The sequence below is a fragment of the Silurus meridionalis genome, chromosome 6 (genome assembly GCF_014805685.1).
Source record: "Silurus meridionalis isolate SWU-2019-XX chromosome 6, ASM1480568v1, whole genome shotgun sequence".
Taxonomy (NCBI): Eukaryota; Metazoa; Chordata; class Actinopteri; order Siluriformes; family Siluridae; genus Silurus; species Silurus meridionalis.
In genome coordinates, this window is record NC_060889.1 from 16133518 (window position 1) to 16147019 (window position 13502).

The 13502-nt window shown below is 35.4% G+C and overlaps 1 protein-coding gene across 1 annotated transcript in view; it reads right to left on the minus strand.

Annotated features, from left to right (window-relative positions):
- The window catches only part of kcnip4a (potassium voltage-gated channel interacting protein 4a), a 161281-nt gene extending 147779 nt beyond the window's left edge, over nucleotides 1-13502 (minus strand). Inside the window, exon 1 of the mRNA XM_046851433.1 lies at nucleotides 13367-13502. Within this exon, the coding sequence (XP_046707389.1) occupies nucleotides 13367-13442 (76 nt within the window). The 5' untranslated portion in view covers nucleotides 13443-13502. The remainder of the gene's footprint in view (nucleotides 1-13366) is intronic.

Here is a 13502-nt window from a genome sequence, read left to right on the forward strand (position 1 = left end):
TTTTGTGTAGATTTTGCCACATGTTTTGGATCATTATCCTGCTGAAAGACCCAATGACGACCCATCTTCAGCTTTCTGGCAGAGGCCATCAGGTTTTTATTTAAAATATCCTGGTACTTCAAAGCGTTCATAATGCCATGCACCCTAACAAGGTTCCCAGGGCCTTTGGAAGAGAAACAGGCCCACAGCATCACAGATCCTCCACCATACTTCACGGTGGGCATGAGGTGCTTTTCGGCATACTCATCTTTTGTTTTACGCCAGACCCACTTAGAGTGTTTGTTGCCAAAAAGCTCAATCTTAGTCTCATCTGACCAAAGCACACGATCCCAGTTGAAGTCCCAGTACCGCTTAGCAAACTCCAGGCGTTTACGTTTGTGAGTGTTAGTGAGAAAAGGCTTTTTCCTTGCATGCCTCCCAAACAGCTTGTTGGCATGTAGAGAGCGTCTGATGGTTGTTTTGGAGACTCTGTGACCCCAAGATGCCACTCTTTGATGCAATTCTGTGACGGTGAGCTTGGGAAATTTTTACTTCTCTTACCATCCTCCTCACTGTGCGTTGTGGCAAGATAAACTTGGGACCTCTTCCAGCCTTGTTTGTCACTGTTCCAGTTGTTTTAAACTTCTTAATGATTCCTCTGACTGTAGATACCGGCAAGTTAAGGCGAGTGGCTATTTTCTTGTAGCCATTGCCTGACTTATGAAGGTCGACACATCTGCCTTACTTGAATGGTGTGTTCTCTTGTCTTTGCCATGTTGACAAATGGGTAAGAGAATTAGGCCTCTGTGTCACGTCATATTTATACCCCAGGAAACAGGAAATCATGAATTACTAATTAAAAGCCCCTAGATACCCTGACCAACCTTAGCAACTACAGAAAAATATATAAAAAAAAAAAAACAATTAAATTTTTCAGAGGAATTGTTAGGGGTGCCAATAATTGTGGGACACATGATTTCAAGGTTTTTTTTTTTTCTAAATGTATGATTTTTTTTACCACCAAAGTTATGTACTTAAATGAAAGGTTGGATTTTTCTCTTTTTTTGCATTTGGGTTCTATGTTGTTTTAAAAAAAAGGAGAATTTTTAGAAGTCCACGACCACATCTTAAACAGGGGTGCCAATAATTGTGGAGGGCACTGTATGTTTAAATATCCTTTACATCACAGTACTGTGACACACCTCAGTGCTGTAATTTGCATCGCGCCACCTGCACACTCAGCTGAGGCAAGACCTAACTGACTGTCTCATGTTTTATACTGAACTGATTAAACAGCATTCAGTTATGTAAAAACACAGACAAAAACATGCTACAGCCTTAAGTAATTACCCACAGATAAACATTTAGATAATGACGGCACAAACCATTAAATATATAATAAAACCTTTTACAGTACATTCAATACATAAAGCAAACACCAAATATTACAGCTGAAACAACTGGCAAATAAGTTGCTGACAAAGAGTGAGAAACATGATGTGCCACGTTGCCCTTCATTTATTATAATAATATATATTTTTCCATTTTTCTGATTAGTGACAATTTGTGAAATCAAATTATTTTAACAAATCATGCTGCATAGATGAAATGCATTCTTTAAATTCTATATACAGTAGCTTCACTTTACATCTGAAAACACACACACCAACTCATGGTTTTTTTTAATGTCTTTGCTCAAAGAATGTCAAAGATAAACCCCTTGGTTGTAACAATAGGTACAGTGCCATACACCTTTTCAATTAGAGTATAATATTGATCTCTATGTGTACACTGCTCTCATTTATAGTAATCAATACAACAGCGGTGGGAAAGTACACACATCTTTCACTTAAGTAGAAGTGCAGATACTCATGTTTTAAAATACTCTGGTAAAAGTTGAAGTATTGACTACATTTTTTTTCATGTCACACAGGTAACTGGACCTCACATCATATTAATATTAAGGTTGTCAATTGATCACAATATTCTGTCAGAGAGCCACCAGTCACACCTCCCTTCAACGCTCAACACTCTCATGTTTTCCATTTACCTGTCCCCTTTAAAAGGTCCCTCTTCCCCTTCACTCACCGTCCGATCTACCGTAAACACACATTTTATCTACCTTAAATTAATATTAATAATAATAATAATAATAATAATAATAATAATAATAATAATAATAATAATAAATATACTCTAATCAACTTGGGCATGGACAAATATGGATGCTTTATGCAAATGTATGTTTATTATTTGTGAAACCAAACTCAACATGGAGCATGAAGACAAAATATTCTTGTAAATATTTTAAAAGAATTATAGTTATTATAATTATAAATTACATAAATCATCAGGACACCAAACGGAACCTTTGCTATGTTTCCACACGGACGGTTAATGAGGTGGTATTGTACCATTTCTAACTTTCATACGGATTACATAATCAGAGAATATTTGTAGTCAATGTGAATTCATTTATTTAAAAGTAGACATATCAAACTTTCTATACATATATTTATTAAGTCTGTGAGGCAAATATTTACTGAGATTCAGGTTGTTTAATTTATGTGTCTGTGAAAAGTAATGACAGAGACAGAGATGGCAAAGAGCGCCCCCTGTCTGTTATTTTTATTTTACAGAAGCAAAGTGTTTTATTGTTATGACAAAAAAAGTATACACAAATAAAAGTAGACTCTTTACAGATTTGAATGATGTATTGCTCTTATCTCGTTCCTTGTTATGAGAAAAAATGACACAAAAAGCGCCGGTGCGTTCGGCAACCCTGGAGGGTTAACTGTGTGCATCGTGGTGGATTTTGGGGCTGATTTGTGACATGGCGCATCAGTAAAACAAATGTTTACTGATTAAAAAAACATACACATATTTATTTTTCCTTTTGTCTTTCTCATTGTAAGCTTCGAAAACTAGTCTACACCTGTGGTGTGTGAGAGCCAGGAAATGGTACACTAGTGGTAGATTGAAAAAGTCAGTAAATATGATGATTGGCTGAAAACAGTAGAAAATCAAGATATGAAGTATTTGTACTTGGTTACGTCCCACCTCTACAATACACACAAAAATTCTAAGTACACACAGATGCTTTAGAACTGACACGAGTATAAACTAGGGCTTTATCTTTTCTAATAAAGGAAACAAATGACTTGTTCGTTTTAAGAGACCCGTCAAAATTTTCTCTATTTGGTACTGATTTTTCATAAACAAAAAATACTTCTTAACCGATTACTCAATGGAATAATTGGTAGTATACATGATTACTAAAATAATAGATAGCTGCAGCCCTGGTATAAACATGCGTATAAATCTTGATTTTTTTCTAGACACATTTGGTATGTGGCTTTTTGACAAACATCACCAGACTATATTGTATTCAAAGTGCATAAATGATACTACAGTAATCCACCGCTTTACTGCGGTTCGAATCTGGTGCCCGTGGTTTATCACTTTGCATTTACCACATAACTCATTTGTTTGGCTGATTTTCCCGGTCTCTTGGGGATAGCACGATAGACCAAATAACTTATAAAGAATTGTTTTTATAGAGTTTTATGTTGTATAAAATTATAAAAATATAATTACATTATAAAATGAAGTAAACTGTTAATACAGTACAGTACTGTATAGATAAAATAGCATTTTTGGGGTGGCATACATTTATTGCGGTTTTTCGTTCACCACGGACGGTTTTGGAATATAACCACCAGGATAAACTGGGATTACTGTATATCAAAGGCCATAATTTTGCCTCTATGAACATTTGAAAAATGTTTTGTTTGTTCAAATGAGACTTCGGGCTCATTTATAGTCCTTTATTGTATTGCAATATTGGCCTCCGTACAATAATATGGTGTGAAGGCTATAATAGGCAAATGGTTACCGGTACCCAAATTGTCTAATGCATATCCAGTCAAATGTCTTCTAGGGCCCAATAAATAAGAAACAAATCTGTATTATTTTGTTTAACATGGGTTATTCAGAGTCATACCACAGAGAGGTTAAATTCTGAAATCAGCATATGTGCATTAATTAGGTATAAATGAATACTGTGGTTTAAAAAGGAAATATATCTTATTGTTGATGTTTATTTAATTTTTATGGATGGAGTCTCAGGTGTCAGCGCTTTATAACAGTCAGTAAGTTTCCCCAAAACTTGTCTTTAGGAGAGTTGTCACCTTCTGGTTTTCTCTGTGACATGGCGCATCAGTAAAACAAATGTTTACTGATTAAAAAACATACACATATTTATTTTTCTTTTGTCTTTCTCATTGTAAGCTTCGAAAACTAGTCTACACCTGTGGTGTGTGAGAGCCAGGAAATGGTACACTAGTGGTAGATTGAAAAAGTCAGTAAATATGATGATTGGCTGAAAACAGTAGAAAATCAAGATATGAAGTATTTGTACTTGGTTACGTCCCACCTCTACAATACACACAAAAATTCTAAGTACACACAGATGCTTTAGAACTGACACGAGTATAAACTAGGGCTTTATCTTTTCTAATAAAGGAAACAAATGACTTGTTCGTTTTAAGAGACCCGTCAAAATTTTCTCTATTTGGTACTGATTTTTCATAAACAAAAAATACTTCTTAACCGATTACTCAATGGAATAATTGGTAGTATACATGATTACTAAAATAATAGATAGCTGCAGCCCTGGTATAAACATGCGTATAAATCTTGATTTTTTTCTAGACACATTTGGTATGTGGCTTTTTGACAAACATCACCAGACTATATTGTATTCAAAGTGCATAAATGATACTACAGTAATCCACCGCTTTACTGCGGTTCGAATCTGGTGCCCGTGGTTTATCACTTTGCATTTACCACATAACTCATTTGTTTGGCTGATTTTCCGGTCTCTCGGGATAGCACGATAGACCAAATAACTTATAAAGAATTGTTTTTATAGAGTTTTATGTTGTATAAAATTATAAAAATATAATTACATTATAAAATGAAGTAAACTGTTAATACAGTACAGTACTGTATAGATAAAATAGCATTTTTGGGGTGGCATACATTTATTGCGGTTTTTCGTTCACCACGGACGGTTTTGGAATATAACCACCAGGATAAACTGGGATTACTGTATATCAAAGGCCATAATTTTGCCTCTATGAACATTTGAAAAATGTTTTGTTTGTTCAAATGAGACTTCGGGCTCATTTATAGTCCTTTATTGTATTGCAATATTGGCCTCCGTACAATAATATGGTGTGAAGGCTATAATAGGCAAATGGTTACCGGTACCCAAATTGTCTAATGCATATCCAGTCAAATGTCTTCTAGGGCCCAATAAATAAGAAACAAATCTGTATTATTTTGTTTAACATGGGTTATTCAGAGTCATACCACAGAGAGGTTAAATTCTGAAATCAGCATATGTGCATTAATTAGGTATAAATGAATACTGTGGTTTAAAAAGGAAATATATCTTATTGTTGATGTTTATTTAATTTTTATGGATGGAGTCTCAGGTGTCAGCGCTTTATAACAGTCAGTAAGTTTCCCCAAAACTTGTCTTTAGGAGAGTTGTCACCTTCTGGTTTTCTCTGTGACATGACAAGTAACAACAGAAGAGAATAAGTGTCTGAGCAAGTAGCCATATATTCCCAGAAACAATATTTAAGTGAGCAAGTAACTGTTGATGCCTGCTTTACCATAACAAATAAAAGTAACCTACTTGCCTCTTGGGCATATTCGTATGTATCTTTAAACAGTTAAAAGGTATGTTGTGTCATTCATTATTAAAAAACAGCATTAGGAAATAATAGTGGTATAAGCGACAGGTTTCATTGGTACAGTACCATCCCAGCATGGATCATTTTATAAGGTATAAAATCACAGCCCATAGTGTGTAATAACCTTCTTAGCTTCAGAGTTATTTACACATTTGGGAAAGATGGATTTTAAAAAGTGTATAAAAATGGCTTAGCATTGTCTTAGACATTAACAGTGTTAAATGTATTTTTACACTGTTTATTATTATTATTATTACTACAATATTATTTGTATAAATAAACCAAATACAGTGGTACCTTGACATACGAGTTTAATTCGTTCCGTAAACTTGCTTGTATGTTAAATTGCTCGTATTTCAAAGCAAATTTCCCCATTGAAATTAATTGAAATGCCATTAATCCGTTCCAGGTAGAGGCGATAAGTGGAGGCGGAGGGAAAACTCGTTTTTTACTATCACTCCTGCAAACTACGTATCCATAAACTTTAAAATTTTTACTTTTTCTTCTTTGCTTATCTTAATTTTCGTCACAATCTTCGCTTTCTGGCTTTGATTCGCCATCTAGCAGCGGCGTCTCGAGCTCGTATCTCAAGTTTTTGCTCGCGTATCAAAGCAAAAAATCGACCGAGTGACAGCTCGTATCTCAAAAAACTTGTATGTTAGGGCACTCGTATTAATTTTTATTAATAAGTAAAAATAAAGTTAAAAGATCCTTAACCAAAATGGCAATGAAAACAATGTTTTGAGTATAGTGACTAGAGTTGGAAAAGCCTTTTTATAAAGCAGGTAATACTTCACCCACAGGTTTCTATAGAAGGAGATGACAGTACTGCTGGAACAATCACACACAGGTAAGAAAATCATGACAGAACCTTGTTTGTCCATACGTTTAAATGATTGACAGTTGAGGATTTGATTATATAATCAGTCTACAAGGCTTTGTCCTAATGCTCAAGGTCTCAGAAGTGAAAGTTAATGTGAATCGGTGGCATCTGGTCTTGTGAAGTCATGGCAGTTTGTTGCACAGTCATTATTTGGCAGCTTCTGCTGTGTTTGGACTGAGATGGAGTGCAGTGAATGTAGGTGAAAGATAGGGCAACTATTAGCACCGTGACCTTGTCTCCAAATTAAACCACCAGCTAATGCAGGAAAAGCTCAGAAAAGCATTGAAATTTATCTGAAATATTGCTTCCACACCAAAGCTATTCCAAGTGCTGCAATACTTTTATAATCACCTCATTAGTCCTTATCTGGATTAAATGCACATGTTAATGGTTCTATACCATGAAAAATCATGGGTAAGCATTTCTGTTCATAAAAAGATTGTGGCTATTTATTTTATTTTATATTCACAGGATGGGATAACTGCATAGTATTGTATTTATTAAATATAAATTCAATCCTAGACTTTTACAAGGGCTGATTTTTTTAAATCTTTTTTTCTTTTAACTATTAAGTCTGCTTGAACAAGAACCTGAGCTCAGGCTCAACCTCAAGCAGCAGTGCTACTCACTGCACCACCATGCCTTTTGTGCCAATTTATGAAAACTCTTCACATAAACATGATTTCATGCATCTTCTTCTTCTTCTTCTTTCGGCTGCTCCCTGCCTGCACTCTTTTCTTCACTTCTCTAACACACTCTCCATTACTTTGCACTGTTGACCCCAGGTACCTGAATTCCTCCACCTTCTGAAGCTCTTCTCCCTGCAACCGCACCACTCCACTGCCCTCCCTCTCATTCACACACATGTATTCTGTCTTACTCCTACTGAGTTTCAAAACATGATTTCATGCATATGTACCTTTAATCTGAGTCTAACTGTCTATATTAAGACGGCTATTATGTTTTACTGTTGAGAGGACAGGTGTTTTCTTATATACCAAAGGGCAGCTAGAAAGGTTTGTGGAAATCTGACATCCATATTTATTAAATATTGTAGCATTTTATTTCATGTTTATATCCCCCTTTTGCTGTTAAAATAACCTTCACTCTTCTAGAAAGATTTCTACTATATCTCGGAGTGTTGCACTAGGGATTTGTGCTCATTCAGTCAGAAGGACATTAGTGAGGTCAGGCAATGATTCCGGATGAGCAGGCCTATTAGGGCCTGAGGCTGAGTGCTCCAAAGCATCCCAAAGGTGTTCAGTGGAGTTGAGGTCAGGGCTCGAGCAGGCCTCTTGGGTATTCCTTTCATGTCAATCTGCGCAAACAGTGTCTTTACAAAGCTCACTTTGTGCATGGGGGGTATTTTCATGCTGGAACTGATTTGGACCACTATGTTCCAGCGAAGACAAGACTTAATGCTTGTATAAAGAATAAGGAAAGTACAAGGAAGGACGACATATGAGTGTTATGATCAGGCGATCAGGGAGCTTTCATGAAATTAATAGAGATAGCACAACAGAGCTTAAACTAAAGGATGACAGATGTGTTTCCCTTCAAATATGGTCTGCAGATGGCCAAAATTAATCGAGCATGCATGTATGTAAAATGTTCAGCCACTGGATGTCAGTCTTACACATGATTACAGCAGATGAGTTTAACGCACTGGTTTTCTATTAAATTTTATTAAGAGAATGATAATAATAATAGTAGTAGTAGTCTTACTAAAGATTAAAGGTCTTGGATGTAAGATTCTGGTACAAACATTTAAAGAAAACAGATTTATTTCCGATTTTGGGTATTGAATACCAAAACACACACTGTGCACTAAGCAAACTGAAACTGAGTAAAATAACTGATAGTGATGAAAGAAGTGGTGTACTAGAAATCTGTTTAGTAATGTGCAAGATTTTGCCCAAATATAATCCAATGCTGCTGATTCCTCAAAATTACAAAGCATCACATTTTTTGTATGCAATTTTGCAAATCAGTGTGATTGTCACCTACCAAGTACTGAGTCTCTCGTCTTTCTACAGCAGAGAATGTGAGAGAGTGGGAATGTGAATTAACCCTAGCTAGATTACAGTTACAGTATACAGTATAGCAGACAAAACTATTATTTTACTTCCAATTTTTGTATATCAAATTTATGTGTTGAATTTATATTGTATTAATTAGTTTGTATATTTTCTCCTATAGTCTGATAAAGAATAAGCTGGATTGTGTCACACTAGCTAAATCACAGAGCAGTAAATATAAGTTACATGCAGAAACACAAACTGATGCCCCAGATGACTCACTTTCACTCAATATAACCATGTTTGAAATAGGCCTACAAAAATACACAGAAACCCGCCAACATGTGCTGTTATAATGATATGATGATATACTGGCCAGCTACCACAAGTTCTCTAATTGAACACCCTCACAGCTTTGTGGAGGATCAGACTGCAAAAATAAGAGACCCTGCCAGAGAGACAGCTATTTCATAAATACTTAATCAATCAGGCCTTTACATTAGAATGGATAGACAGAAGCCCCTTAAATAAAATAAATGTAATAGGCCCTTAAAGTATACTAGGAGCATAAAGAAAAGAATTGTCTGGTTTGCACAAACTGAACTTTTTGGACTAAACTCCAAGTGCTATTTCTAGAGAAACCAAGTACAGCGCATGAAGTACAGCTGGTTAACACCATCCTAACAGGATGTGGTTTAAAAGTGTTGTTCAGAGGTATTGATAGGAAGAGTGGTCAAAATTAAAAGAAGTGTGGATCAAACCAAATGCAGATACTGTATGTCCTTAAAGAAAATATGCTCCAGGATGCAGCTTTGACTTGGTCGAAGATTCGTCTTTCAGCATAATAATGATGCAAAATATATAGGAAAAAGACTGACGCAGTTAATTGTCTGAATAACCAGTTTATTAAAGACAATCTCTGTACTCCATTTAACATCTGTAGATAGACCTGAGGATAGCATTTGACAGATGCTGCCCAAAGTATGGGAGAAATTGCCCAATTTTAGGTACGTAAAGATTGCCAAGACTTACCTCAGAAGACTCAAAGCTGTAATTACTACCAAAAAATTATTTTTACAAAATAGTTACTTTTTACCTTTACCTTTCTTTCTGTCATTACAGAATATCGTGTGTAAACTGATTACATTTATTCAAAATACATTTATTCAAGATATTTAATCATATTAATTCCATAAAATAATGTTTAATATATATAATTATATAATATATAATTTCACCCATATATAAGCCGCACCCACTGAATTTGACAAAGATTTTTATTTTAAACATAAATAAGCCACACCTGTCTATAAGCCGCAGGTGTCTACACTGAAACTAATAAACTTTACACAGACTTTAACGACAGTGTCTGTTACACAGTGTAACGGGGGTAATATGTTGTGGCTCCTTTAAGAGCAGAGCGGCATTTTGGGTATAGGCTGCCGCTGCATTTTTTCCGGTATTACTGCATGTGCGCAAGACCGAGGAATATGTCCATATTATTTTCTGATGCTCATTTTAAGTTTCTTTGACTAACCGAAAAATACAGTAAGTTTAAACTGAAAATCTCTTTAACCACTGGAGTATATTAAACTATAACTCCTGTTTGGACTGTTTACAATCTTAAACTTTCTTTCTTTCTTTCTTTCTTTCTTTCTTTCTTTCTTTCTTTCTTTCTTTCTTTCTTTCTTTCTTTCTTTCAGATTTTCCTCTAAAATAAATTTTGGTATATGATGATGTTTGATTAATTTGAATTTGAATTAAAATTTATCACTAATTCCAGCCTGACTTTTTCCACTGCATTACCTGTAAATTATGCTATTACATATGTATAAGCACTTCAATTCCTTAAGACTGTGACATCATTCAGTTCTGAACAGATGATCTGCATAACTACTAGATTCAGATCACAAACGATTGCATCAGTGTCTGTGATGTTCTGCAGTAGATTGTGGCCTTTGATTTTGTTACATCTTTAATTCAACAGTAGTCAGATGGGTTATATAATGTACAGCTGCAGTACACACTCAGATTAAAACCAGCATCAGATCAATACACAGTTTTGCACATAACTGTACAGAATAATACATATCCTTTACAAAAATTAGCTGTTTAATTACATGATGCAAACAGTAAAAAAAAACTAGTTTACAAACCTGCAATACCAAATTGCCGTTTAAAGTGCTGCTCAGAGTAAATAAATAATCAACAAGAGAATAAATATGTGGTATAAACAAGCTTGGCAGGAGATTCTAAACATGAAAGCCTGTCCACTCTCATTTTGGCGCAGGGAAACAAACGCCTTCTGTTGGTTATTGCGTGGACGTTTATTTCTGACTATGTCCTGTCCCACCACCCATCTCGTCTGGCACAGATCCGACAGCAAGCGGCCATATTAACAGATGCTTACTAGGCCAGCACATGACAAGAAAAGAAACAAAAATTGGCTCTAAACTAAACAAATCTTTTTAGAAAGGTTTGAACAGGAACTGTTTGTGTGGAAATCCTTTCCAGAATAGTATAGGTTATTATGATAGCAATGTGTTACTAAATCTGGAATGTGACAGTCAAAATATGGGCATGACTGATCAGACAGTGACAGACTTATGGCCATATAGTGTAAATGGTAAGAAAGTTGCATCAGTGGCTTTGTTTGATCTTCTCTGGCTTTGAGTAAAACTTCTTGAGTACTGCAGGTTTTGTTTCTCAACACTATGCCAACTAATCTGCTTTTATTCCAAAATTCCTTTACCTCTGCATTCACCAGCCGTAAGCTTTGGCTTTGTTACTGCTTCAAAGATGGAAGTATATTTGAACATCTGTAAAGATGGAAGTATATTTGAACATCTTTACAGATGGAAGTATATTTGAACATCTGTAAAGATTTCAAATTGTTTTTGCATGACTGTGCTTCTTCAGGTAGAGTCTATGGAGGTCAAATCACTGAGGTAAAATTTAGAAGTGTAAGATTCACCTTTCCGAAACTGACATAAACCTTCATTTTCTGACAGATTCAGGACAAAGTGTTCATTACTGTTTAAGAAGGAAACACAGCACAGCTCCAGTTAAGGGCTGTGAGACTGAGAATATTTCATTAGAATGCATCTTTTTTTATTATATATTAATACTCTATTAATAATCTTTATCTGATGTGCTTTCATTTAAAAAAATCTGAAAGACAGCATTTAAACTTTTGTAAAAGTCAAGCCATATTCAAATGTCAACATTATATATGAATACATCTGAATGTTATTTTGTTATAAAAGTCTCAAACCAGTTACCACTTTGACTGAGCAGGATCCATGTACATGAAAAAAAGCTTGGGTTCTTTGTTTATTATTATCCAAGTTCACAAGCATCAACACTATTTTACTTGTTCAGATATGACAATATTTTTAAATGTTGTACCTATTTTACACTAGTATAATAAATATCATTGTAGTCCACATGAGGCATGTAAAGTAGGATGCTGTGACATATAGGGGTTGTGAGTTATTCCTATCCTAATGCACACCTTTACACAAAATAAATGACTACTGATGGGTTTTATGTAATTGCCAAATGAAATGCAAACTGTCCAGGATTGTGCAGCATTTCAAACCAGAAGATGTCTCACATCTAGCAACGCAGCAGGTGACAATATTTCATATGCATACAATTGATGCACAATGATCTTAATTCAAGTGCAGACATTGCCACAAAGCAGAAGGTTAAATATGGCAAAGAGAAGAGAAATTAACTGCTTTTCGAAATTCATGGTACACACCAAGGTGATTGAACCAACTGACATGATGTTCTATTTGAGGAATGCCAAATGGTGCTAAAAAAAATATAAGTGTAATAAACCAGCTGTGCTACAAAATGATTCTTGAAGCATACCCAAGCAGAGACATCACTGTCCACAGTACAAAATGAAGTAAACAGGTATGTATGCATTGCATAATGCAGTATTCCAGCATTTTTCATATGCAGTTGTCATGTGGTGATGACAGACCGTGTTTTTACAAAAAACATATTTACAAAACCTTACACCAAAATTTGAATATTTGTTCATGTGGTCTGGAAAAATCACACAACCCTAAATCAGGAATGACAAAGCATATACTGATCTGGTTCAGAATTCGGTTTCTTTCTCACTTTCACGGTTTATGTGGATTTTTCTCAGCATGCTGCTCTCATCTGATACAAAAAGGGGAAAAAAATATCAAACTGTCAGCATATAACAACCCTGTGGAGAGGGAAGATCATTTAGAGAATATGTGATACTGAAGTGTAAGTAAGAAGCTTATTTGCCATGGTAGTGCTGTGATCATACTCCCAGGTTTTGTAAATAAAACCCTATAAAGTATTCGTTTATAATTGAGCTTTGAGAGCATAACATTGAGCTAAACCAAACAGAAAAGTGACAATTAAAGAAAAGACTACTACGCTGTACTACCATTACTTGTAATAGAACCCTTAGAAGCACACCACTGGTACCTATTACATGACTTTCCAGGTGAAAGCTATATATACTGTAAAAGGTGCAGGAGATGTATACATCCTCACCTCCACCAGTGCATAGAAATTAAACTTTTTTCCTAAAATGCTACTGATACCAACGCATAAACGTTAAGAATATGGCAAAAGTACATGACTACACCTCCAACAGAAACAACATGCAGGTCCACGTTGAACTTTACACCATAGACACGCATGCCATGGGAAAGGCTTTCATGCACCTCGAATCCTACCACTCGTTGAACTCAGTGTGGCAACCTGAGCACGACTGCTGCTCTCTGTGCCCTTTGCATCCATTATTCTGCAGAAACGTCGCTGTGGTGAAGCCTCATTAAGACGCCGAATGCTGCCCGTGCG